The following is a 27972-nucleotide window of genomic DNA, read 5'->3' as shown; positions in this document are numbered from 1 at the left end:
TAAAGATTGGTACAGAACAGACTAAGAAAACCTGGGGTACACTGGGCTGCACCTAATGGAAATTCTTGACTTAAATTCTTACTTGTGAGCTTACTAATACTGCTAGCTATATTATTTTTTTAATAAATAAATTTATTTATTTATGTCTGCATTGGGTCTTCGTTGCTGCACACGGGCTTTCTCCAGTTGCAGCAAGCGGGGGCTACTCTTCGTTGTGGTGCAATGGCTTCTCATTGCGGTGGCTTCTCTTGTTGTGGAGCATGGGCTCTGAGCTCACAGGCTGCAGTAGTTGTGGCATGCAGGCTCAGTAGTTGTGGCTCTAGAGTGCAGGCTCATTAGTTGTGGTGCACGGGCTTAGCTGCTCCATGGTATGTGGGATCTTCCTGGACCAGGGCTCAAACCCGTGTCCCCTGCATTGGCAGGCAGATTCTTAACTACTGCACTGCCATGGAAGTCCCTATATTATTTTTTATATTGAGTGTTTTACAGAATTGTTGTTCTTTGTATTACCAAATGTGTGATTGAGCCTCTGATAAAATGATGACATATAGTTCCATATAAGATCAGTGATGGTAATAGTAACTCTAGATATGGGAAGAAGCAACAAGAGGGAATATTTTCGTGGACCATAAAAGACTAGTAAGACAGGTGGTCCAGAGATTTTTGGCTACTGTGAATAAGGCCTAGTCTAGTAATAGCACATTGAGTGGCCTATCAGTGAAATCTTTGCCCGACCTGGGAATGATCATTCCTAGCACCATGGGACGAAGTGGTCATGAAGTGCCCCCGAAACCATGGTTGAATTTATGACTCTGAAGGGGCCCTGCCAAATGAAGACTGTCACTTGCCGTATGCTTATGCAAGGATTAGGTCAATGGCCACTGCAGCCACTGACCTTAACATACCCTGAAAGGAGTTCAGGGTGGAGATCAGGAATGAGGCACTCTGTGCTCTGGGAAAAACTGGTAGAACAGGCCTGCAGATCGTTAGATACTTTCAAGAGAAGACTTTATGAGCCCAAATTCTTCCATCTTCTCATATCTAGAAAAGCTCTAAAATCATTAACAGTGACATCTGCTTTGGCCATTAAAGAGAGAAGTGCAACTGAAAGTCAAAATGGAGTAGCTGTGATTCAGACATCCAGGGTAATACTAGGTGGCATTATGGGCATGATTTCAGACAAGTCCTTGTATTGCTAAGAACTTGAGTTTTCTGAGCTGTGTCAGACTTGGGATGCCACCAGCCATTCGCAAAAAAATGTCTGCTGGCAGCTGGTAGCTGCAACCTTATGGTTTCAAGGTATCCTCTTGTAACTACTAAATTTTTAGAAAATGAAATTGTTTTATATCAGATAGTAGTAGAAAAAAGAGATGTGTAGTGGCCAATAGCTCCTGTTATGTACATATTAATACCATATCTGAAGTTAAAACCTACTTAGATTAGATAAGAATAAACAACTGGCTACCTGGTTACAAGTCTCTCCAAAGTGCGAGGTCCAGACTGGGTTTCCGGCTTACTCTTCTGAATTCCTCAGGGAATGAGATTTATTTTGTCTCTTAAAATTCCAGTTGTCACTCGTCCAAATACTTCTTTTTTAAATTAATTAATTAATTAACTTATTTATTTTTGGCTGCGTTGGGTCTTGGTTGCTGCGTGCGGGCTTTCTCTAGTTGCAGCGAGTGGGAGCTATTCTTTGTTGTGGCGTGCAGGCTTCTCATTGCAGTGGCTTCTCTTGTTGTGGAGCACAGGCTCTAGGTGCATGGGCTTCAATAGTTGTGGCACGTGGGCTCAGTAGTTGTGGCTCATGGGCTCTAGAGCACAGGCTCATTAGTTGTGACGCACGGGCTTAGTTGCTCTGCGGCATGTGGGACCTTCCTGAACCAGGGCTTGAACCCACATCCCCTGCGTTGGCAGGCAGATTCTTAACCACTGCACCACCAGGGAAGTCCCCAACTACTTCTAATTGGGTCTATTACACCAAAATGGCGGACCAAGGGATTGAGATTTTAATTTTTTTTTTAATTTATTTTTGGCTGTTTTGGGTCTTTGTTGCTGCGCGTGGGCTTTCTCTAGTTGTGACGAGCAGGGGCTACTTTTCGTTGCGGTGTGCAGGCTTCTTAGTGCGGTGGCTTCTCTTGTTGCGGAGCACGGGCTCTAGGTGCGTGGGCTTCAGTAGTTGCAGCACTCAGGCTCAGTAGTTGTGGCATGCAGGCCCTAGGGGATTGAGATTTTAATCATACAAGACTCAGATCCAGGACTTGGAACTCAGGAATATTTCCAACTCGGTGTCTATTTTCCAAATTGAGGCGGGACTAGTCCCCCTTTTAGCAGGGAGTGGCCAGAGCTGTTGTACCCCAGTTCCCTGAATTGAAACTGAGCAGGACTCTGTTGGCTCTGGAGTACAAATCCTTTCTGTGTCCCCTATTTCTTGTTTGTAGGAATAGGCTTCATTCAGCCTCCTTGACCTTCCCTGAGTTCCAAAGAGCAGATTCAAACAGTTGCTAATCAGGGAATGGTGGGGATATATAGAAACAGGGGAGGAACAGTCAAGTGATGGTATGGCCTTGGGGCGGGGTCCTGGTTCCTCCTCAAGGAGTATGCATAACAATCTCTCTGAGTTCTTCTGCAGGAACTAAGGCCCCCACCGAGGTGAAGCATGGTAACTTCAGGCTGAGCACAAGACTCTTGGAGCACCGCCCTGTTACCTCACTACCAACTGATCAGAAAAAAGTCACAGACACTGCAGCTCTCACCCCAAATTTTGCCTTCCTTTTCTGGGCCCGGCAATGACCATCCTGTTCAGCCTCCTGTTTGGCCCTTGTCTATTTCAGCTGCTAACAAGGTTCATCTCTGATAGGGTCCAACAGTTTCAGGCTAAACTGTTGTTACTATGAGGGTGAATGCTGATTTGGGGCACAGAATACCTCGATTTAAATCAGGTGGAGAGAGTGGGACTTCCCTGGTGGCACAGTGCTTAAGAATCCACCTGCCAATGCAGGAGACACGGGTTTGATCCCTGGTCCAGGAAGATCCCACATGCCGTGGAGCAGCTAAGCCTGTGTGCCACAACTACTGAGCCTGTGCTCTAGAGCCCGCGAGCCACAACTACTGAAGTCTGTGCACCCTAGAGCCTGCACGCCATAACTACTGAGCCTGTGTCCTGAAACTACTGAAGCCCATACATCTAGAGCCCGTGTTCTGCAACAAGAGAAGCCACGGCAATGAGAAGCCTGTGCACCGCAACAAACAGTAGCCCCCACTTGCCACAACTAGAGAAAGCCCGCATGCAGCAACGAAGACCCAATGCGGATCAATCAATCAATCAATCAATCAGGTGGAGAAAGACTTCTATTCCACTAGGCAGGACTACACCCACTCTCATCAGGAAGTAGTTACAGAAGAAAGAGACCTCTGCCCCAATTCCCAAGAAGTATCTTGAGTATGAAGTCTCTCTGGGGGAGTTGTTAGGGGAACCACTGACTGAAACCACCCGCCCTAGCCAGGCACCATAGTAACCACTTACATGAGTTCTTTTACAACAGGAGGTCCTGGTAAGGAATGCGGAACTAACAAGCTACCACCAACCAGAAGAATTTGGGAAAGGTCAAAAGGAGAGAGGAGACACCAGTTCATATGTCCTACCAACCTCCCAGAATCCTTCTCGCTGGAATCCATCCTGGCTGAGTGATGCACACGCCACCAGGAAGGACGCTGAGTCAGAGTGATTGGCCAGAGACAACCAGGAAACTAACCCTATTACCATAAAACCCGAGGCTGCGAGCCACATAGCAGAGCAGTTCTCCTGGGTTCCCTTACCCTGCTGCTCTCCGCCCGGGCACCCCTTCCCGATAAAGTCTCTTGCTTTGTCAGCACATGTGTCTCCTTGGACAATTCATTTCCAAGTGTTAGACAAGAGCCTACTCTCAGACCCTGGAAGGGACCCCTTTCCTACAACAGGTTGATTGGGAGAAGGAAGGATTAACTACTTGCATCAAGTAAGGAGAACACTGAGGATCTTTCCCAAAGCAGTGTCTCCCCAAACACCAAAACTGGGTAAGTTTTAAGCTAAGGGTACATGCATATTTTTGAAGGGGTTTGGGCAGAGGAGACTATAGCATAGAATTGGGGTAAAGGTTGACAGAGTCCAAGCTGTAGTTGATCGAAGTCTTAAGGGTCAGAAAAGGTCAACATCCTCATTCCATTCTCCATCTGGGTGGGGGGTCTTAGTTCCCACAGAACTCAAAGATATGTATCAGATTGTTATGTATATCCCTTAAGGAGGAACTAGGACTGTTTTATCTCTGAACTATTGTTTCTTGACTGTTTTTCCTTTGTTCCTGCATTCCCTCACTTCCCTTAAAATCATTAATTACTGAGACCTGTTCAAGGGCAAGCACTGTGGCCAGGCTTAGATCACAAAATGGCTTAGGCCAAAGATGGTTTCTCTTATGTCAAGAAAGCTGTGCCTGGTTCTCTTTCTCTGGGGACTCCCTATCCTACCTGCTTACAGTCCTGGTCCCTGAGCCTTCATTTCACTAAGAAGCATGTAAACTTGAGCTGGTTCCTCAAACTTTCTGGATTTTTGTCCCATTAGGGAAGAAGTGTTGGCTGGAGAGAAACTGGGTCCAGTTGGAGGGGCGCTAGCATGCTGCCACTAATGCGAGGTGGAAAGTTCTTCACTGGGGAGCTGACTGCTGTGCTGTGGGAACACAGGTGAGCAAGGAAACGAGCAATCAGCTCTGGCTGGATCAGGTGTGGCACCTGAGCTGGACCTTCAGTGCTCATGCGTGGGCTTTTCCACTGGAGAAAGGAGGTGTTTCAGGTGAGGACAAAGACCCAAGTGTCCGGCAGGTGAAAGAGCATGGTGCTGTCCAATGGCGGCTCATATCCAACCCCACTGCAATCAGCTTCTGGGACTACCTCTGACTGTTGAGTTGTATCAAATACATTTAAAACAAGTGGACCCTCTGTGGGCTTTGGAAATCTTTTAGCTCTACTCTAGGGAAATGTTAACTGAAATGGGAGTTGCCCTGTAAACCCCAGGTACTCACCATTTGGACTGGGGCAAAGGAAACTACCAGTTAAACATAAGTCTTAACTCACTAATAATAATAACTAATCATTCCATGGTGTGTTCTATGTGCCAGGCACTGTTGAAGTGCTATACTTCTATTAATTTATTTAATTCTCAGAACAATCGTGTGAAAGACGTGCTGTTGTGTTACTTCCTTCACAGATAAAGAAAGTTAGAAAAATTAGATCATTTGCCAAAGGTCACCTGCAAGGAAATGGGAGGATTAGAATTAGGATCCAGGCCCCCCAATCCTAACCATTCTGCAGGCTGCCTCTCTAGAGACTGAGGAAGAATCAATGTTACAGAAAAAAAATAAAATAAAAAACATATATATTTATATATATATCATAATTTTTTAATCGAAGTATAGTTGTTTTACAACAGAAAAGTATATATTTAACTAGCACTAACAGTTGAGAATTTAGTCACATCTTTGCGTATAGCTGTAGGAAATGCTGCCTTCAGATGAGAAGCCAGGGCATTACTTTTGGGACCAAAACATGCTCTATTATTTGCTTTGGTAACAATTTTGATTGTGTCATTATTTGAACATAGGCGGTTAAGTAATGCCTTACAACACTTCAGTCTCCCCTCCCCCTAATGCGCCATTCTTTGTTGGAAATGAGAGGAAAGAAGGAAGTGGAATGGGTTGGACAGCATTTTACTTGGAGCAATGTGGGCTTTGTAAAGAGTCTCAAGTGGAGATTCTCTTAAGAAAGCCTGGACCAGCGTGTCTTCTCTGGGCTGAGTGATGGAGCCTCAGGCTGCCAATCTTCCCTCTAAGTCAGGCTTTCTCAAACTGGAGGAACCCTTTGGTGGGGCGGGCGGTGTGTGGACATATCTCAGGGCACTGCGATTCTGCAAGGGTGAGGAAAGTGGCTGCAGGTAATAATAGGAATCTGCTTCTCATCCTTTTGTGTTCTACATGCTAATTCTAAAAGGGTCAGCGGGGACACAAATGAGGATTATGACTGGCACTCGGGGTGCTGGCTTGAAATGTCTTGCAGAAAACCTATTTTGTCATTTATTTTTCTTAAATAATCATCCAGAGGGTTCTACCAACAAACTCTTAAGGAGGTTCTGAATGGGCTGTGAACTGCCTGGCACCCTGGGGGTCAGGAATACAGTTTGCCCCGGTATCTGTAGAGGATTGGTTCCAGGACCCCCCCCCCCCTCAGCAAAATCTGAGGATGCTCAATTCCCTCGTATAAAATGGCCTAGTGTTTCCATTTAACCAACCTGGGCATACCCTCTAGTATACTTAAAACCGTCTCTCGGTTACTTTTTGTTTTTTGGGGGGGGCGTGCCCCAAGGCTTGTAGGATCTTATTTCCCCAACTAGGGTTCGAACCTGGGCCATTGGCAGTGAAAGTGCGGAGTCTTAACCACCAGGGAATTCCCTCGGTTATTACTTGGTTACTTATAATACCTAATATAATGTAAATACTATGTAAATAATTATAAATACAATGTATATGCTATGTAAATAGTTGCCGGACAGAGGGAAATTTGAGTTTTGTTTTTAGGGACTTTATGGATTTTTTTTTTTTTCGGTATGCGGGCCTCTCACTGTTGTGGCCTCTCGTGTTGCGGAGCACAGGCTCCGGACGCGCAGGCTCAGCGGCCATGGCTCAGGAACCCAGCTGCTCCGCGGCATGTGGGTTTCCCCTGGACCGGGGCACGAACCCATGTCCCCCGCATCGGCAGGCGGACTCTCAACCACTGCGCCACCAGGGAAGCCCTGGAATTTGTTTTTTTTAATATTTTCAATCTGAGGTTGGTTGAATCTATAGATGCGGAACGCACGGATTTGGAGGGCCAACTGTAGAGTTGAATGACTGGGAAGAGAGTGGGGAAGTCCAGAGTGGGGAACAGAGTGGGTTGGCTGTCACCATCATCTTCCTTTCCCGACATAGGACTCCTGAGAACTGGGTCTCTGCTTGGGGTCCTTTGGGGTGTTGAGCATGATGCTCTATTCCTCAGTTCATTTCAAAGGACACAGATATGGAGCACCTGCTGTGTGCCAGGCACAGTGCTAAGAACTGGGAACCCAAGGATGAAAAGTCAAGAGTTCTGAAGGAGCTCAGTGCCCAGAGTAGGGTGTGCCTTAGTAATAATATCAAACATCCTCATCAGCATAGCCATTTATTGAATACTTGTCAGGTGTCAGATACTGCTCTCTACGCTTGTCATATAGTTATTCATTTAATCCTCACAACAGCTCTACTGTTATTAGCTCCATTTTACAGAGAGGGGAAACAGGCACAGAGAGGTTGGTGAACCTATTCACTGTCACACAGCTAGTAAGAGATTGGGTAGGGGTTCAGCCCAGAAATTGGTGGAGATAGGCAATGGCTCCAGAGAGGAGGGGAGCAGGACACCCTCTCCAATCACACACTCCGTGACGGGGAGGGGGCGCCTGCTGGTGGGAGGCGGGCAGACTCACACACCTCCGGTTTGGGGAGTTATAAGAAAAGTGGGGGGGGCTTCCCTGGTGGCGCAGTGGTTGAGAGTCCGCCTGCCGATGCAGGGGACACGGGTTCGTGCCCTGGTCCGGGAAGATCCCACATGCCGCGGAGCGGCTGGGCCCGTGAGCCATGGCCGCTGAGCCTGCGCGTCCGGAGCCTATGCTCCGCAGCGGGAGAGGCCACGGCAGTGAGAGGCCCGCGTACTGCAAAAAAAGAAAGAAAGAAAGAAAGAAAAGTGGGGACACTTTGAGACAACAGGCAGGGCAATCAGAGGCAGCACCATGAAGGGTTGACTAGCCAGACACTGGAACCACCTGCCTGGGTTTGAGTCCTGGCTCCAGCACTTTATAGCTACCTAACCTCTTTGTGCCTCAGTTAATCCATTTGTAAAATGGGGATAATTGCACCTACCTCTTAGGGCTATTGTAAGGATTAAATAAGTTAGCATTCGAGGCTGAGAGGCTGAAGAATGCTTCTCTCTGGGAAAACCACAACCATGAGGCTGGTTTCGCAGCTGCCTTCAATTTGCTCCTTTTTGCAAACATCTCACTTCAAGTCCACCCCATCAGGCATTTACTTGGAATTTGCTATAGGTGATGAAGTTCACTTAATAAAAATTTCTATACAGCTTTACCTTACAAACTTGGTTTGGCTACATGTCTTTTTTTTTTTAATTGAGGTAAGATGTACATAACATGGAAGTAGCCATTTTACAGTGAAAAATTCACCGGCATTTAGTACATTTACAATTTGGGGTAACTGTATGTAATTCCAAGACATTTTCATCCCCCCCAATAGGAAACCCTATACCCATTAAGCAGTCACTTCACTTCCTTCCTTCTCCCAGCCCCTGGCAAGCACTAATCCAATTTCTGTCTCTATGGATTTACCTATTCTGGACATTTCTAGTGGAATCATACAGTATTTGTCCTTTTGTGGCTAGCTTCTTCCACTTAGCATAATGTTTTTGAGGTTCACCTATGTTGTGCCATGTATCAGTACTTCATTCCTTTTTGTGGCTGAAAATAGTTTGTTTATCCATTCATCTGTTGATGGAAATTTGGTTGTTTCCACCTTTTTGCCATTGTAAATAGTGCTGCCATAAACATTTGTGTACAAGTTTTTGTTTGAACACCTGTTTTCCATTCTCTTGGGTATACACCCAAGAGGGGAATTGCTGGGTTGCATGGTAACTGTTTAACGTTTTGAGGAACTACCGAACTGTTTTCCACAGTGGCTGTGCTATTTGACATTCCCACCAGAAATTCCTCCACATCCTCCCCAACACTTGTTATTTTCTCGCTTTTATTTTATTATTATTTTTTTTTTTTGCAGTACGCGGGCCTCTCACTGTTGCGACCTCTCCCGTTGCGAAGCACAGGCTCCGGATGCACAGGTTCAGCGGCCATGGCTCACGGGCCCAGCCGCTGTGCGGTATGTGGGATCTTCCAGGACCGGGGCACGAACCCGTGTCCCCTGCATCGGCAGGCAGACTCTCAGCCACTGTGCCACCAGGGAAGCCCTTTCTCGCTTTTAAAATGTATTTATTTACTTGTATCAGAGCCAGCCTCATGGCTTTATCTATTGGGGTTCACACTGCTTTGGGGTTTGGCAGAGGCACTCTTCACTTTGCACTGGAATCTCCCGGGTTTTTTTTGTTTGTTTTTGTTTTTTTCTTTAAGATGTTTTAGGACTTTAATGTCCTTCACACGGTCAACATAAAACACTGACAATGGATGAACAATAGGGGAAAAGACTCTTCAGCAAAAATCTTCCCGAACTCACGGCATCACTGGTCAAACACCAGAAAGAGAACAGTCACGTGAAGAAACAGTAAGGGAATTTAACACAGATTTTTAGTTTAACAGCATAACTGAAAAACAAAACCAACCAACCAACCAACTAACCGTTCTTCTACCCACTGAAAGGAAAGTAAAAGTGAATCAGGGAGCTTCCAAATCTTGTGAAGCAGCTTAAAAAGGGAGAGGGGAGGGGGAAGGGGAGGCACACAACTGTTGAGAACGTAACACTCTAATGCACAAGGTCAAGGATCCTAACAAATTCTCAAAGTCTCAACATATACCAACAAGAACCGTATTATTAGAAATATAAAGGCACAGAGATATAAATGCATAGAGATATAAACTATTTGGTATTAAAAACAGACCTTGCTATATAAACATATAGTAAGTCACTTTTATCGCTTTATGAGAATAACCCGTATAAAGAAAGTCCAGAAGACCCCACTGCTGTCATCTTGCAAAGGATCAAAATTCAGCACCTAGAGGGCCCCACCCACCCTCCATGCTGTGTGTCTGTGTGTCTCTAAAAACAACAACCTGCAATTTGCATATAATTAAACCCATAGGCAGCTTTGAATATGAGATCTAGGCAGAAAAAGTAGCAGCAAAGACAACAGTAGCTGGAATTTGGTAGAAAAGCAAGAGAAGACTTTTTAAAAGCTTCCAGTTCAAGTCAGAATTAAGGTTAAGTTTCAACAGCTTGGGATAGCTGTGGATGTTTTGCTGTTCTCTATGCCCTTTCAGGGAGATCATATTGAGTTCAAGAGCTTTGTCGACAAATCTTTTTTCTAAAGCATCATCTCCTTTGGTGTTGCCAATGTGAAATGGAATATTCATCTTGCTTCTATTCTGGGGCTCCACTGGACATCAATTCTAATAGTAGCTTTTCCTTTTCGACCACTTTCCAAAATTAGAGTTCTCTTCTTCTGTCTAGCAGCTTTGGATGGTTCCTTCACCGATGGAGAAGTTATCCACTGGTACAACAAGTGGATTTTTTCTTACATCCAGAATGAGCAGAGTTCCATTGGTTTCAAGGGCCTTTAGTAAAGCCTTTGCTCCTTCACTGGTGAGGCCACACTGCTGCAGGTCCAGTGCTTTTGATGAAAGACAAAAGGTCACTTGCTAACTCTACAGATTTAACATATAGACAACTCTCATTTTCTCACGTGTGGAAGAGTCCTCCAAGCCACAAATCCTCACTAAGAGATTCTGCAGAAGCACTTGCACCCAGGTCACCCATGAGCATGTCGCAGTTCGGAGCGATGCGCCTCAAACCAGCCATACAGTCAAGATCAGGTCTCCTGGAATGGAGATTCTCAGCCCAGGTTTCTTCATGCCTTCTGGTAGTCAGATACTTTAAGGTCTTGGCCATGTGATCTGCTCCCTGCCATGTCAGATTACACCCCGTGAAGTTTACTGTCTTAAAAGTGATAGAGTTCTTTACACCTTGACAAATAACTGTCTCGCCCAGCCGTGGCTGGAAGAAGCTCTGGATACAGATCAGGGGCAGAGGGTGCTCAGGAGCAGCGCCCAGTCTACCCCGCGGAGGCGGTCGCCGTTAACTCCAGCAGGCCCTCCTGCAGGGAAGCGCGCAAGGCGGGCACAGGCACTGAGTCCTGCAGCACACACAGGTCCTCACAGCGCGGGAAGAAGTCGGCCGCGGTGTCGCAGCGCAGCTTCACCGAGTGATCATGGCCCGAGCGCGGCTTCGGGGACGCTGGCTGTGGACACGATGCCCACACCCACCTGGGGTCCCCGGCTCGCCTCCCGGCCCCTTGGGTGCTCACCGCCCGGGGGCTGCAGCCCCGCAGCGTGCGCAGGACCCGCGTCGCAGCCAGATGACGCAGGGCCACGAGCCCCAGCTAGGCCAGGCCCTCCATGCCGCGCTCCCGCGCTGTCTCCCACGGCGAATCGCCGGCCCTTGGCGCCAGCCTCATCGACCTCCGCGTGCGGGGCTGCGGTTCAAACCGGCAGGCCTCCCGGGTTTTTATATATTTATTTTAACAATCCAATGCCTGAGCTGCACCTGAGTCCGGGCCCAGGTAGCAGCAATAGCTTTTAAAGCTCCCTAGGTGATTCCAGTCTGCAGCCAAAGTTGAGAATCGTTGTATCAAAGATTCCAGGCCCCTCTTGGTTATACGCTCTTTTTAATCAGAAATTTAAACCGTGTTTAACTAGCTAGGCCAGGCCCACATTCATCTGAGAAATGGTGGGGGAGTGATCCAGATATCTGTCAGACATTGTAACCCTAACAAACAGCTAAGGCCAGTTCTTTTTATTTTTTTTTTTAAGAGAGGAAGTGATTTCACCACAGCTGCACACAGGGGGCAGGGAGGCAGAATGTCTCCTAGGGTCCCAAGTGAACTGGTGAAAAAGCAAAAAACAAAACAGTAGAACAAACGGCTACTGGGTAGCGCTCGCCCCTGCCTCCCCCCCACCTCTCTTCACAAGAGAGGTTTGGACTGCAGCCCCATAGAATGGCCTGTGCATTCTTTCAGCTGGGGAAGTTTCCAGATAGCACCCCAACTTCCCTGCCATGGCCACTGTCTTCTCCTTTTTAACAGAAATCTCTTCTGTTTTCCATTCTCTTCTTACCAGGAGGTAGTTATTGTTGCTAACTGTGCAGGACAGTGTGGCTCTTTATCTGAGGTTTTTGTTTGTTTTTTGCGATATGCAGGCCTCTCACTGTTGTGACCTCTCCCGTTGCAGAGCACAGGCTCCGGACGCGCAGGCTCAGCGGCCATGGCTCACGGCCCCAGCCGCTCTGCAGCATGTGGGATCTTCCCGGACCGGGGCACGAACTCGTGTCCCCTGCATCGGCAGGCGGACTCTCAACCACTGTGCCACCAGGGAAGCCCCTCTCTGAGTTTTTAAAAACTGTTGCAGACGTGCAAGTTGGCCTGACTGCCAATAAGCAGATGGGTCCATGTGAATGTGAGTTTTGGATAAGTGTAATATCTAACATCAAGTAGGATTTTGCTAAGAGGTCACTTTTCCGCTCTAAGTATTGACTTCAGCTTATTTTCACCGCCCTCCAGCCACTCCCCCCGTCCTCAGGAGCACCTGCAATGGAACAGCCGTATGCCACGGGGACCCGCGGGGCATCACAGCGAGAGGGGGTCACGAAGGACCACACGTAGCAGTGGGGCCTGTGTCTGGTGATTTGGGGAGCGTTTAAGGAAGCCGGGTGTCGCTCTGGATTGGATGTTGTCAGGAAGCGGGGGTGAGTCCTGATCAGGCGTCTTAGTCTTCTTGCCCGAGAAGCGGGGAAGACCAGACAAAGGCTGGGATTGGTGAAGAAGCAGCAGTCTCTTCTAGGAGCCAGGACCCAGGGACGTTGGGGTGACTTTGGTGGTTTGGACAAGTTCCTGCTTTGTCCGTGTTTTGACATGATTATGGAGTGGTGTTGTTTTTGTTCCGTCCTATCCTGGTCACAGAGTGGCCTTGTCTGATGTCAGGGTTGTGGGGAATTGTTTATGTTCAACAGGAGGGCACCTGGCCAGCTCCTGCTGGATGCCAGGTACTGCTTTTCTCTGTCTCAGGCCTCCTTTGGGCCAAGAGCAGACGAGGGCAGGTAAGAGGACATTAATCCATGATATCTACATTTTCACCATTGCCAAGATTTTGTTGATGAGGAAATGCAGGCTGGCGTTGGGTAAGTCTCTTCTGCTTTTTTGTTGCAGGATAAGTTACTGAATTCTCTGATGTGATAACAGTTGCAGAGGATACACTGGTCAACTGTAACACAAGCAATTCCCACAAACAAAGTGATTATTTGTCTTCTAAGAGGCCTTGAAGCCAGGGGCCTAGATTATAAAACCCAGGCAAAGAGAACACGTTCCAGAATCCAAATAGGTACTCACAGCCCAGTTGGAGGTATTTACAAAGGCCTCAAGCCCTTGATTCCTGTCCATGTCCTACCTGTAACAGTCTCACCAGGATTGTGTCATTGATAGGTAATACAGGCACTGTGAACATGCTTAAAATTACCCAACAATGCTGGCTCCATTTCAAGGCCCATTTATCTCTGATGCTGTGCTAACATTATGAAGCGTTAGGGTTTTGTTGTGGCTTTCTGATTAGTTAATGGCAGAGTATCTCAGGGACTTTTATCTCTGTCTATTTTGCACCTGCAGAAGCAAGGCGGGGCACTATCGCTGGCCACTGCCACCTGCCCTGGAGGACACAAGCTGTTGAGCAGGACCGGCTACATAATTTGCAGGCCCAGTACAAAATGGAAACACGGGGCCCCTTGTTCAAAAATCATTCACAATTTCAAGACAGCGAGAGCAGAAAGTTAAAGCAAGTGCAGGGCTGTTCTGAGCCTGAGGAGGCCTGTGGAGCCTTGCTGCCCCTGCAGTGTGGCAGACAAGGACAACTGCGTTCCCGGGGACCTGACTCCGGAGGAATGACCAGAACTGGAGAGCATCCCAAGAAGCAAGCAAGAGCTGCAGTCTGAAGAATAGAGACTGAAGGCTGAGATAGCAGAAGAGCTATGGAAATTGAGGACCCTGGGATCCACAGAAGAAAGGAAAACATGCAGGGCAACAAACAGGTGGCCTGGGCTGGAGAAAATTAATGTGGGGGCTGAAAGGGGGCCCCGGTTCTTAACAGGATGGTCTATTAAAGGACACTTGTGAAGACACTGCCCAGTTCCTGTGGAAAGGTGAAGGACTCAGCAAAACAGCCACTAGGGACTGTTTGCAGGAGAGATTAAGCTTCATATCTAGGTTCCTCCTGCGCTTGTGGAGGTACAAGAGTTCACTGATCTAGACTTTGTCCAGCCATTACAGCAATTCCTGAGGAGCCTGGGAGCGCCTAGAGAGGCACAGAGGACTGATGGGATGATGGAGGCATTTGCCCAGTGATACTGTCAGTGTCATAAAGAGGGCTTTAGTGGCCAGACACTGATGTTCTCTCCTTTGTCGCATCTTGTTGATCACTAGCTACAACCCCGAAGTCAAAGACAAGCTCACAGCGAAAAGGTTCACTGCCACGAATGTAGACATCAGTGGTGGACGAGCAACTCTAGAAGCTGTAATTTCTCAAGTCAACATTAACAACGTTTTCCTCTCACTTCTTCCCCATTCCCATTTTTCGCAAAAACGTAGGCAACTAAGTTGAATACCCAAGAGCTTTCTGTTCTGTGCGGAAACGCAGAGCCGGCCCTGGCTATAGATAATGTAAATGACAATTCTAATAGATTAAATTGTAGCATTTGAAGAGTTAAGGAAAAGGCGGCAGTACTTTTAGACTCCAGGGTGGTTCCCAGCATTTTATTTTCTTGGCTTGGCCAGGAAATCAGAGGGGCCTGGGCTCGGGGGGCCGGTCTGGGGGAAGCGCAGGGGGTGGGCCCCCCGGAAGTCGTGCTGCGTGGTTTAAACCTAAGGTGACCTAACGGATGGCGGGAGCGCCCGCCAGATCCTCGGCGCGGGGCGCGGCCATTGGTGACGCACGCCGGGGAGCACGGCGCCCACGTTTCCACAGTTGCCTTAGCGCGGCCTCACACGCTGCGCTCGGAGTTCGGGGCTGCGGGCGTCCTCGCTTCCTCCCTCCCGGAGGCGGGCCCGACCCCGCCCCCGCTCCCCGGGTGGCTCCCCGCGGTCCCTCCTACCTCCTACCCTCAGCCTCCCCGGCGCGGCGCACTCCCCGCCGGCCGCAGCCTGACACGCCGCGCGGCCCCCCAGTCTCCCCGGCCGCCTCCCCCAGGCATGGCCCAGGGCCTCGCCTCACTATGGCAGCAGCACGGCACAGCACCCTTGACTTCATGCTCGGCACCAAAGGTGAGGGCGCGCGCCCGCCACCTGCCCCGTCGCTCCCGCCGCCGGGCGGGTTGGGGCCGGCGGGGCCGGGCGGGGCGCGCGCCGCGGGCCGAACAATGCGGACGGTCGCGCGGCCCCAGCCCCGGCGCTGTCGTCTCCCGGGCTGTCGCTTGCACCGGCGCCCGCGTGGAGGCCGCGCTCTTGCTCCCGCCGCGCTCTGTCCCGGCGGCAGCGCGGGGCCCGGGGGGGGCCGCGCTGGCTCCCTCTTCGACCCCGACCGGGCCGCCCTCCGGGGCCCGAGTCGCCCACCCGCGCCCTTCGCGGGCTCGGCCGCCCCCGCCGGGGGTCCCCTCGCGCCCTGGGCGCGAGAGGAAGAGTCCGGGTGGGGCGGGGGGCGTGCGAGGGGCCCGCCCGCGGGACCTTTCCTCGTTCCCCGAGGCGGGTATATTCCCCCGGGGGTGGGGGCTCCCCTCGTGTGAGCCGGGCCTGGGGCAGGACCGCGCCGCGCTCGCAGAATTCTCAGGCGACCGCGTAGGACAGATTCCCCCGGAAAGGGACTGGGCACGGGAAAAGGAAACGATGATTATATTATTATTGGGTGGGGGGTGAAGTCCCAGCGCGGGAACTATAAGTCTCCGAATCGGGGAGGCTCGGAAGACTGCGAGCCGGCCAGAACAGGGGGCTGGGAAAGTCCGGACTGACTGCGGAAATTGTGGAGAGGAAGGGTATTTTGCATCCTTTTTTCCTGGGTGCGTCTAAGGGGGGGAGGGGGAGGGGTAGGACTGCTGGTCTTTTTTCTGGTGGATTTTTTTTTTTTTGCCGGGCCCAGCGGCATGCGGGATCTTAGTTTTCCGACCAGGGATCGAACCCGTGCCCCCTGCATTGGGAGTGTGGAGTCTTAACCCCTGGACCGCCAGGGAAGTCCCTCTGGTGGCTTTTAAACCTGTGAGTGCCGCAGACTTGAATCTGCGCTTCCGGTTTGTCCCACTTGGAGCGTCTCACCCAGGTCTTGCTTTTTCACCGTCTTCCTCCAATTGGCTGGAGCCACCTTTTCTGTTACCATTGAAAACATTACTTTTACACTTTCTTTCTCCCCTGCCCCTTTTTTTAAACTTCTGAGTACTCACTTTGCATGTTCTTCCCCAGTTTAAAGGATTTCCGAAGGCATAAGATGAGGGGGAAAAAAAAGACCTTAGGGATTTGGACAAGACCTAGTTTTCTGTCCTGTGTTGATTGGCTCTGCTTGTGACTTTGGCTTTATTTCTCAACCTGTCTGAGCTGCTTCTTCCCTGTGGTAAAAAGGGGGAAGGATAGGGCGCACTTCGTTGGGCACCCCCATCCCCCAGGGCTTTTAATGTTAATGGAGTTGCTGGAAAACGTTACAGGGTTGTGAAGTAATATCAGCGTATTTGGGTGGTGGGGAAGTGACTAGGAGAAAAAGCATTTCTTAGTTCCCTCCTTTCTTAGGTGAGGCTGGAGGGAAGGGAGGCGGCTGGGGAGAATCAGGAGATGAAATGGTGATTGGAGCTGTAAAAGGTTTTCTTGAGTAATTAGCCTGCCAGTTTCACTGGGAGGGTGAGGCTTGAGGAAGAAATAGGGGTTCAAAGCCACTAAGCTGCTGAGTTGAGTTTCTGGTGGCAGTCTTGTGTGAGCGCTCACCTGTACTTATTGAGTGTGAGTTTTCCAGGCTCTAAGCAGGGTAACGATGAGGCCGGAAGATTCCTGCCCTTCCCTCAGCCTGAGTGTCCTTGCCTGAAGCCTTAAACAGCTTGCAGCTAAATTCAGGTGTTGTCTGTTGAAATGGGTGCTCCCAATGGACTTCTGTGTTCTATTGTAGAAGTGGGGAAAACCTTCCCTTAATTGTATGAAGAAAAAATGAGAGAACTTGAACATTTTGGGCAGGCACCGTCTAGAGAGGGAGAGAGAACCATGGACGTGCAGTTTTGGAAGGGAGCGGGAGAAGCTGGCGGGTTCGAAGTTGCCGAGGTGTGGAAGTGGCATCCAAATAATTTAGTCGTGTGAAGAGAAAGTAAAAAATAATTGAGAATTCCCAGTCACTCTTTTTTTTTGTCTGCGTTGGGTTTTCGTTGCTGCGCGCAGGCTTTCTCTAGTTGCGGTGAGCGGGCTTCTCATTGCGGTGGCTTCTCTTGTTGCGGAGCACGGGCTCTAGGCGCGCGGGCTTCAGTAGTTGTGGCGCACGGTGGCATGTGGGATCCTCCCGGACCAGGGATCGAACGCATGTCCCCTGCATTGGCAGGCGGATCCTTTTTTTTCTTTTTAAATTATTTTATTTATTTTATTTTTGGCTGTGTTGGGTCTTCATTGCTGCGAGCAGGCTTTCTCTCGTTGCGGTGCGCGGGCTTCTCATTGCGGTGGCTTCTCGTGTTGCGGAGCACGGGCTCTAGGCGTGCAGGCTTCAGATGTGGGTCACAGGCTCTAGAGCGCAGGCTCAGCAGTTGTAGCGCACCGGCTCTGTTGCTCTGCAGCATGTGGGATCTTCCCGGACCAGGGCTCGAACCCGTGTCCCCTGAATTGGTAGGCGGATTCTTAACCACTGCACCACCCGGGAAGCCTTTTTTTTTTTTTTTTTTTGGCGGTACGCGGGCCTCTCACTGTTGAGGCCTCTCCCGTTGCGGAGCACAGGCTCCGGACGCGCAGGCTCACCGGCCATGGCTCACGGGCCCAGCCGCTCCGCGGCATGTGGGATCTTCCCGGACCGGGGCACAAACCCGTGTCCCCTGCATCGGCAGGCGTACTCTCAACCACTGCGCCACCAGGGAAGCCCATTGGCAGGCGGATTCTTAACCACTGCGCCACCAGGGATGTCCCCCAGCCAGTTACTCTTAATTCCCAGATTGTTTGATCTTCAAGATGAGAAAGTTTTTTGTTTTCAAAGATGAGAAAGTTTTGATGACAAGGTGAATATTCTAGAAAGAGATCCTAAGGGGACATGTATGTATGCATCTGTGTTAGATCTTGAGTCCCTACAAAACTGTTTCGGGAGTAAGAGGACCCTGATTCTTATTGTATTCCCCCCATCACTTGATTTTGGGGGGAGGCATGTCGCCCTTGCTGTCTGTAGGTATCCACCCTTGTAGAATAAGGGGATCGGCTAAACTAGGATCTGTTTTCGGTTTTCATTAAGGGGCACTTGATGAGAAGTCTACCACCTGTGAGGTCTTCAAAAACATTTATTTTAATTGATAATAATGAGTCAAAAGGCATTAATCTTGGCGTGTGAGTATTGGATGTGACTCAAGGGTGAGTCAAATGCCTGTGGAGCCTGGAATCATGTTCTTTTTCTCATTTGTCAGTAATCCTTCCTCATGCCCCAGTTCCACGATGTGATTTTAATGGAATTAAACTTGAACCACTTAGTTACGTTATGTTACGATTCTGTATAACTTGGTTACCAGTGCAAGCCAGCTAGTACCCAGCAGCCACTGGGCCACTGAGGGCAATTATAGGTTGGGCCTGGCGGTGCCTGTTTAGTTCTGGCTGATGAGGTAACTCAGGAAATTTTAACTTCTGCTGAAAAAAAATCTCACCTTTGATCCTCTCGTAAGTGAAGTATTGGACTGTGAAGACTCTTGAGCCCAGAAAACATTTTGTGACTTCTTAGCCTGAGGCTAAGAAGAATAAACATGTCCCACACTAGTATAGCTTAAGCATCTTTGGGCAGGTGGAGGACACGTGGTTTGTTTATGCTAGGCAGCCAGCAAGTGTTCTGCGTAGACCGAGTGAGGTAGACCGAGTGAGGTACTCAACGACCTCTGCCCGCCCTGGAAGGGTAGGGTTGCAGTCTTCCTTTTCATGTCCATTTCTTCCCCGGGTTGGGAGTGTCTTTGAAGGGTGACCTCCAGGGTTTTTATCCTGGACACAGTTCTGATACATCATAGATGTTTGAGAAGTACTGGTTAAATGGACCTGACTAATGTTATGGTAAAGGTGGAAAGCTAGTTCAAGTCCACTAGGGGAAAACGAGGCACACATTTACTGTTAGAATTAAGAGGATGGGTCCTGAGTGAGGAAATGTGACTGATGCTGTTGTGTCTGTCCTTTGGATCACTATAGTTTATGTAGGGAAACAAAGTGACTTATGTCATTCAAATTAACAAATTAGTTTTATAACAGAAATTTATTTAGTAAATTAAGGACACGGGAGTTCCCTGGTGGCCTAGTGGTTAGGATTCTGGGCTTTCACTGCCATGGCCCAGGTTCAGTCCCTGGTCGGGGAACTGAGATCCCACAAGTGCGCAGCGCGGCCAAAAAAAAAAAAAAAAACACAAACCCAAAACAAAACAACAACAAGAAAAACCATAAGCCTGCTGGGGAATTATGGGCTTAGCCGAAAAATGTTGAGGGTAGGGATTCTTAAGTTGTGTGCCTTTGGCCCTCATTGGGGAAGCCTGTGGAGCGCTTCTCAGAATAAGAATTTTAAATGCATAAAATAACCCATCTATTTAAAATAACATTCTCAAAATAAAACCCCTAATATGTGACATAGTAAATAGTAATATGTGCTTCTTTCATAACACAAAATACAGTCTAGCTGCAGGCCTCATAATTTCCAAATTTCCATAATTTCGGAGTAGAGCCAAGGAAATCCGTATTTCAGCTGTCATTTGATCAGGAAAAGCTGTGCTTCTGTTGTGACAGTGGCCAGGTAGTTGATAATGTGTGGTTTTACAAGCATAATTGAAAAAAATGCTAAGTTTCAATTAGTGAAAATAAGGATGTATGCTTTTTGCCATCCATGTTCACAGAGCCCCTGAATTGTGTCCCCTGGCCCTTGGGAGTCCATAGACCCCAGGTTCAGGGCCCCCAGGAGCTGGAGAGAGAACTGAGACTGTCATTTCTCTATATTGTTCCTTTTGGGAGGAGGTTTCCACTCAGGCCAAAGCTGTAAGCAAATGTCCCCGCTTCTTCAAAACATCTTTTTGAAAACAAAAAAGCCAGTGTTTACTAATTGCCTCCTGGGCTAGGCATTGCCCTAAGTGCATAACACATTATTTTATGTAATCTTCTCAACAGCCATATGGTGGGTTTTATCCCCATTTTAAAGATGAGTAAATAGGCCCATTGAAGTTTTTCTCCTTTTAAGTGGGCTACCTGTGATTCAAAACCCTGTATATTTGATTCCAAGTCCTTTGTTAATTTCCACAACCAGGAAGCCTCTAAGTTAAGGCAATGACTGCGTGTTCCCCCCCTCCCCCCCAATTTATCACTATATGGAGACTTTTTTTGTCTCTTCACCTTGGGAGGTGCTACCAGCATCTAGTAGGCCAGGGGTGATTTTAAACATCCTACAGTGCACAGCATTGACAAGCCAACATATCTGTGGTGCTGGAGTAGAGAATCCCCGGTGTAAATTCTAACCAGGTTGTTGCAGTGATCTGGATGACAAATCATCAGCAAAATTTCCCTGGTTCTTTTTGCAAGTGTCCGTGGTGCAGGGAAGGAGGATGGGCCTTACCTTCCCCTGAGGTTTGCACTGGGGTCAGTTAGCACTTCCTACCGAGCAAAGCCTGTGGCTTCAGGTGACCCCCCACCCCCCATTTCCTGAACCATCTTGGACCCTCTCCACCAAGCTCCCGCTCTTCCATGTATTTATTGAGCTCCTTTCTGGCGGAAGCAGATCATCTTCATGTACTTACTTACTTAATTAATTTAACATCTTTATTGGAGTATAATTGCTTTACAATGGTGTGTTAGTTTCTGCTGTATAACAAAGTGAATCAGCTGTATGTATACATATATTCCCATATCCCCTCCCTCTTCTGTCTCCCTCCCACTGTCTTCATGTATTTTAAATTTATTTAATTTATTTATTTTGGCTGTGTTAGGTCTTCGTTGCTGCGCGCAGGCCCTTTCCAGCCGTAGCGAGCAGGGGCCACTCTTCGTTGAGGTGCGCAGGCCTCTCATTGAGGTGGCCTATTTTGCTGTGGAGCATGGGCTCCAGGCATGCCGGCTTCAGTAGTTGTGGCTTGTGGGCTCAGTAGTTGTGGCTTGTGGGCTCCAGAGCGCAGGCTCAGTAGTTGTGGCGCACGGGCCCAGCTGCTCCGCGGGATGTGGGATCTTCCTGGACCAGGGTTTGAACCCGTGTCCCCTGCATTGGCAGGCAGATTCCCAACCACTGAGCCACCAGGGAAGCCCATCTTCATGTATTTTAAATAGCTATAACTATAAGCATAAAACCTAAACCAGTTTTGATTGCATCTAGCTTTTTGGTTCTTTTGTTCAAGAGTAGAAAAAGCTTTCTCCCTACCCCCTCAGCATTATCATTGTCCCATCACACTTTATCCACCACCGTGATAGAGAACATCCACACCCGCTTTAACGATGAAACCTTGGGCGGCTGATGAATGGGAAAATGCATGCGTGGGCCCCACTCTAGACTGACGTGAATCACAGTCTTTGACGGGAGGGTAGTACCTAGAATTTACATTTTTAACCAGCTTTCCTCCTAGCAATTCTGATGCTGATTATATGAGAACCACTATAATAGGATCCTCATTAAAAACAAAAAAAACCCGTGTATCAGAAACCTTCGAGGCACCCATCCACGTCAGTAAGTCCTATGGATTCTACCTGCTACCCTCTCAGATTCCTTGCTCACCCTTTTCCTGGCTACAGTCCTTGGCCACAGTCTCCCTACTTGTCTCCCTCCCTTGTTTGGGAAGGGCTCAATCAACAGGAACGCAACAGATCCCTGTCCCCTTTCCCATTTAAAAGCCCTCCTGTGAGTCCTCATTACTCTACAGATGAAGTTGAAACTCCTTATCAGCACTTCCAAGGTACATGAAGGTCCATTTCTACCCGATTCTGCATCCTCACCCAACACACACTTGAGTCTCACACTCCTTGTGCTTCCAGGTAGAACCTGGACTCAGAATTTTCTAACAGCTCTGGGGAAGGTATATTTTTGTGTGACATAGGTATTCTCTCATACCTTCATTGTCTTTGAAAATGTTTTCTGGACTGCTTGGGGGGAGGTTCCTTGTTAGAGTCTGACTACATTTGGCATGCTCCTTTGCTTTGCTGGGATTTAAAAAAAAAACCTCCCCTTTCCCCAACTTTGCAAGATTCTTAATTGCACTGATCATGCTGTATTTGACCCCAGGCTGAATAATTGCACACTGCTGGGAATTCATTTTGTGAGCTTGCCATTAAAAAATTGTGTAAACCTTAATGGTTTTTTAGAGTATAGTTCCGCAGTTATACCTATGTCTTTAAACTTGTAGAGGTGGTATAGGGTAAAGTTAGTTTGTGCTTTGTATCAAAAAGCCTCATCTATTTCCTACTTGATAGTTCTCTATTGTTTTAAATGCTTTGGAAGGGATAACAGCTATTTAAGAAATTGATTCCATAATCCAGGCATTTAGGAACAATCACCCCAGCTAACAAGTGAGATATTTTTTCAAGTAACCTGAAGCTTTGCAGGTGATGTTTCTTAAAAAGAGTGTTTTCCAATTTAATAAGCAACTGGTGGATGATTTGTGGGTTTTTTGTCTGTTTTGTTTTTGTGGGGCAAAGCTAGTTTTGTCTTGCAGTGGAGGAGTTACCAATTTGGAATCTTTGTATCCTCCTTTTTTTTTTTTGCGGTACGCGGGCCTCTCACTGTTGTGGCCTCTCCCGTTGCGGAGCACAGGCTCCGGATGCGCAGGCTCAGCGGCCATGGCTCACGGGCCTAGCCGCCCTGCGGTACGTGGGATCCTCCCGGACCGGGGCACGAACCCGTGTCCCCTGCATCGGCAGGCAGACTCTCAACCACTGTGCCACCAGGGAAGCCCCTCTTCTTTTTTTCTTTTTTAGGCCTCCCTGCCCGGTATGTGGGATCTTAGTTCCCCCACCAGGGAATCAAACCTGTGCCCCCTGCAGTGGAAGCGCTGAGTCTTAACCACTGGACCAACAGGGAAGTCCTGGATTCTTTGAATCCTCTTAATTGTATAATGAAATTGGCCGTATTTGAATCAGCATTCACAGACCTTCCCTACCTTCTTGGGAGGTAGACTGAAGTGCTGTGGTCTCTCATAGCTTTGAAAAGTTAGAGCTTTTGGTGTTGGATTTGGGACCCTGGGTAAGATTTGGAATTACGGGCTTTATAATTTGAATTGAGACCACCGTGGTTATACTAACCCTTGGCACGTAAGGATTAGCTCGAAAGTTACTGGATTGTGGTTGGGCCTCTGTTTAAAAACGTGTTCAAGAAAGCTATTATTGAGTTTAGTTTTTGGAGTCACGCATGCTCTGCGCGTTTTAATCCACCATTTCACTGCAGTTGTAACCTAAGCCTGCTGGTGTGTGCTGCGGCTCCAACCACCATTTCATGGTAGTTTAAATACAGGCTCAGTTCTTTTGAAAAGTCAGGAAACCTCCTCAGTTGAATTCTGCCAGCCAAGTATGTAAACCATTGCACAAATGCTCTTTTAAACCCTTACGACTGGGCATTTTTCCAGACCCCAGGAAAAAGGCAACTCTGGAGCCCAAAGTTGTGGTGGGCCTGCAGTTCGTTAAACTGATGATGTCACCTGTGTTCTGGAGTGAGCTCCTGAGCTAGTGGCCGCACTTGTGATCAAAGGCATTCATGGGCTAAGCGGCAAAGTCAAAAGGAACTGGTAAGAGCCAGGAGCGTGTTCTGGGTTCCTGAGCTGACTTGACCCTCTGGGTAGTTTCTCATGTACCTTAATTTCGCCCTTTGCGTGAAGGCACCAGTGATACCAATATCCCACACACTGTGTTGTTGGGTGGGATGTCCAATAAAATGTTTGGAAGAGTGTCAAATGATACATAAAACACTTAACACTAATTGCAGTACTTAGCGCTGAGTACTTTGAAATTGTGCCAGTGGGTAAAGATGATCTGTTATAAAGAGGTGTGAATTTCGCTTACTGAAAGATAAGGAAAGTTCTGCTGGCAAAAGAAGAGGCAGAAAATAAAGGGTTGGCATGTGATTTGAAGGTTGGTCTACTTTACTTGACCTCTCTAAGTTACTAAAGCAGAATTTTATGAAGACGTTTTGATTTTTAAGATAACACTTCCATGGGTTTGTGTGGCATGACTGTTTTCTCTGGAATGGAAATTTCTCCTGTGAGAATCCTGAGCAATTTCTAGGATACTGTTACATTTAGCACCAAATTGTCTCTTCTGAAGGACTGCAGATCACAGTGGTCAAGCAAGACCGATAGGATAATGGGCATTCTGAATTTCTAGAAAATATTAGAAGATTTCTCAAACTGGGTTCAACATGGGGTCCTTTCTCTTTTTTTTATTGAGGTGTTACTGACACATAACATTGTATTAGCTGCAGGTTACAACTAATTACAACATCGTAATTTGATACTTGTATATGTTGTGAAATGATCACAATAAGTCTAGTTAACATCTGTCACCATACATAGGTTGAAAATTATTTTTTCCTGTGATGAGAACTTTTAACACCTACTCTTAGTAACTTTCACATATGCAGTACGGTATTAACTATAGTCACCCATGCTGTACATTACATCCTATGACTTACTTATGGGACCCTTTTTCTTAGAACCGGTGCCATGGATCACACTTGGGGAAACAGTAGTGGTGTAGGTTTTATAAATGGTTTAACACTGAATTTTTGAACTGTTTAATGTTGCAGCTAAGTGGCCCAGTTGGTCTGGGGTTGTGAGGAAGGGGATCATGGGCCTGTCAGTCCAAGTGTTCCTAAGTGGGGTTTGTCTAGGTTGGAGAGAAAAAGAGCTTACTATCACTTTATTCCCTTTGGAATATGATAGGTCTTAAAAAAAACATTTTGTGAATGTTTTTTGTTTGTTAAGAGTTCCCATGCATATTTTTTTCTTTTAATGAAGGATATGGCTTTGCTTGAAGAAACTCCAGAAGCTGTTCAAATAATGGTTTATGCATTTGTCTTTTTACATATTTTTGTTTAAGTTATGTGCTCATTTTAGACTACCTGCAGGGTGTAGGGAAATAGAAAGGGGGAAACCCAGATCTCTCACCTTATCACAAGTAGATAACCTGTTGATGTTTTGGTGTCTGGGACAAATGGCTTATTGTCCCGTATTTAACTAAGCAGGGGGCAACACAGTGTCATGATTAAAAGCACTGGATCTTTGGAGCCCGGCTGCTTGAGTTTGGATCCTAGCTCTTAGCTCTACCACTTACAAGCCTTAAATGTGTAACCTTGGGCACATCTTGACCTCTAGGCCTTATTGAGACATCCTTGCCTCCTTACTGATAGCATTCAGTCTATTACCATTAAGTAGGATGCTGGTTGTACATTTTTTTTTCACATATTTATTTATTTATTTATTTTGGGCTGTGTTGGGTCTTTGTTGCTGTGCGCCGGCTTTCTCTAGTTGCAGAGAGCGGGGGCTACTCTTTGTTGCGGTGCGCAGGATTCTCATTGCGGTGGCTTTCCCTGTTGCGGAGCACAGGCTCTAGGTGAGCGTGCTTCAGTAGTTGTGGCTTGCGGGCTCTAGAGCGCAGGCTCAGTAGTTGTGGCCGTGGGCTCAGTAGTTGTGGCTCGCAGGCTCTAGAGCGCAGGCTCAGTAGTTGTGGCGCACGGGCTTGGTTGCTCCGTGTCATGTGGGATCTTCCCGGACCAGGGCTCGAACCCGTGTCCCCTGCACTGGCAGGCGGATTCTTAACCACTGCGCCACCAGGGAAGTGCCTAGTGTACAGTTGTGAGCTTTGACCAATGCATACTGTCCTGTGAATACACCACTGTGAAGATGAGAATATCTGAGAGGATTTTTAAAGCAGATACTTGAATGATTTCAAACTGTATTTGGAGTCCATTTTCCTTATCTTCCTCTTTTAGGTTTAGGGGTCTGTCGAGAAGACCAGAAAGCTGGTAAACTGTACAAACCCAAGCCTGGCTCATAGGTTCTCTGACATGAGAGTCTGGGGTTTTGGGGAAAGGATACCTGCATTTATGTTTCCCCTTGCAGGGAGCTGCAAACGGATCTGCCAACAGCTTCGGGCCATCTTCCCACTGAAAGAGTGCAGATCTCTGAGAGGGGGAGGTGGGAGGGGGGGTGGGGCGTCTGACCTTGATGGTAAATGGGAAGTGTGCATGGAGGAGGCACATCAGGGGGCTCTGGAAATTCCAGGGTCTGGGGAGTGGGAGGTGGGATGGAAGGAGGCTGGGTTTTGGGCCTCACTACTTGGGCATGGTGCAACCACGGGAATAATTAACCACCTGTTGGAGCTTAAATTGCCCGAGCTTTGTGGGAGAGAGAGACCTTGGGAGAGAGAGACCTAGGAGACAGTAAAATTCGGGGGGGGGGTGGTCCTTGATGGTGAAGTGTGGCATTTCCAGCGCATATAAAGATACGTTTAGCAAGAATAGAAATTCATCTTCTAATTTTATAAGCCAGGTGCTGCTTAAATGTGAGAGCAGAGAGGAATGCAGCCACCTAATTTTGCAGAGGGGGGGGGACTAGTGTGGCTCTGGCCCACAGCTGGTGCAGGGTGATGACCCTGCAGCGGCAGAGACTTGGCATTGTGTAGCTTAAAGCCCTCATAATTTATGTCCAGAGTTTTCTTAGTTGAAGTGTTTGAAGTTGGAAAAGACTTAAAGGCACAAGTCACGGTCATGGGGTGGAGAGTCCAAGAGTTTTTCTGGAAGTGTGAGAATTGCTTATTTCCTGAGGGCAGCCTCTCTAATGGAATTCACTTAGTTAAGGAGGTTACAGTATTTTAGCCTCTTGAAGCTGGAGAAGAGGGAATCTAACTGAAGCAGGGCACCTGGTGTCATAGTTTTTTATTGGGGAGGACTCTCTTTTCTACTTGGGCTAGTAATGTTGGGGGGTGCAGCTAATCTACTTATGTCCACAGGGTTGCCCACCTTATGGATAATGATTAAATGGCAGTGCCTGACTGTGAGGGATGGAGGGCTCGAACATTGGTGCTGGCTTCCTTATAGGAACCCTGTGAAGTGGTGCCTCCATTTGATGTTTGATGAAATGAGGTCTGTGAGGCCAGTGAGTTTGAGTGGTGCAGAGAGGCTGTGGTGGGGGACTTGTGGGAGAAGCTTCAGGGGACCGTTAAGGGGGATCTTAAGTGGCAGGGGTATTAACCATTGGTGGGAAGGAGTGGGGAAGTCTGGATTTTATTCCAGACTTGAGATTGGGACAGTGTGGTGAGCATTTGGGTGAGAGGCAGGTTGTAGCTGGATGTACAGATTTGGGATTCGGCCGTCTGGAGCTGATGGCCAGGGTCAGAGGAATGAGGTTCATTCTCCGAGAGGCCTATGAATGGATCCCTGGGACAAAATGAGGCAGGGAGATGAAACCTTGTCTTCCCTTGTCTTCTTTTGATAGCGGTATATTTGGACTAGACCTCCAGCAGACCTCCAAGTGGATTCTTCTTAAGTTATTGTTGAATAAACACACACAAAGTGGGCAGTGGTCTGGAAACGAGGACACTGAGTTGCCCATTGGACAAAGGACACATTTGCCCTGGGACAGGTCTCTATGTTTCTGAGCACTTTGGAAGGCTCTGAGTGCTTTACTAGTTGCACATCATTCTTGCCTGGGCAGAGTTTTCTAAGAACTTGTGCCAAGCAACATTTTATTAGCCTAGTTTGGATTACCATGTCTACTTGAAAGCAGTGTACTTATATCTCTTTTAGCATTGAATCTATTTTCATATTTTCTGATTCATAGGCACTTATGACGTTGCTGTTTTGTGTTCCCAAATTTGGGTGCGCTTTGACCCCAGGCTCCTGCTCGCTTACGTGTAGAGCATGTAGTAGTTCTCAAGGGATTGCATTACCCACCTCCCTTCTGCCCCTGGGAAATTGGGGTGTGGGGTCTTTTTTTTTAACAAAGGGGGGCTCTTCTTGTATTTAGTGGGTATGGCTAG

At 47.9% G+C, this 27972-nt stretch overlaps 1 protein-coding gene, 2 long non-coding RNA genes and 1 pseudogene across 3 annotated transcripts in view; 3 read left to right on the top strand and 1 right to left on the bottom strand.

The window, feature by feature from the left end:
- The first annotated feature begins 278 nt into the window (after positions 1-278).
- Positions 279-9674, top strand: LOC132513669 (uncharacterized). Its single transcript, XR_009538513.1, has 3 exons — positions 279-4053; positions 4595-4713; positions 8877-9674. It is a non-coding gene; the product is annotated as an uncharacterized LOC132513669 (long non-coding RNA).
- Positions 9675-9788: 114 nt separating this feature from the next.
- On the bottom strand, positions 9789-11584 carry LOC132513218 (centrosomal protein of 78 kDa-like; annotated as a pseudogene).
- Positions 11585-11745: 161 nt separating this feature from the next.
- On the top strand, positions 11746-14529 carry LOC132513584 (uncharacterized). The gene is made up of 3 exons (XR_009538505.1): positions 11746-12277; positions 12382-12566; positions 13480-14529. It is a non-coding gene; the product is annotated as an uncharacterized LOC132513584 (long non-coding RNA).
- A 316-nt stretch (positions 14530-14845) lies between these two features.
- SMS (spermine synthase) overlaps positions 14846-27972 on the top strand; it is a 50493-nt gene continuing 37366 nt past the window's right edge. The window contains exon 1 of the mRNA XM_060138061.1: positions 14846-15126. Coding sequence (XP_059994044.1) covers positions 15078-15126 — 49 coding nt within the window. The 5' untranslated portion in view covers positions 14846-15077. The remainder of the gene's footprint in view (positions 15127-27972) is intronic.

Source organism: Lagenorhynchus albirostris, chromosome X (assembly GCF_949774975.1).
Source record: "Lagenorhynchus albirostris chromosome X, mLagAlb1.1, whole genome shotgun sequence".
Taxonomy (NCBI): domain Eukaryota; kingdom Metazoa; phylum Chordata; class Mammalia; order Artiodactyla; family Delphinidae; genus Lagenorhynchus; species Lagenorhynchus albirostris.
Note: the sequence above shows the minus strand (reverse complement) of the source record. Positions and strands in the feature narration are given on the sequence as shown.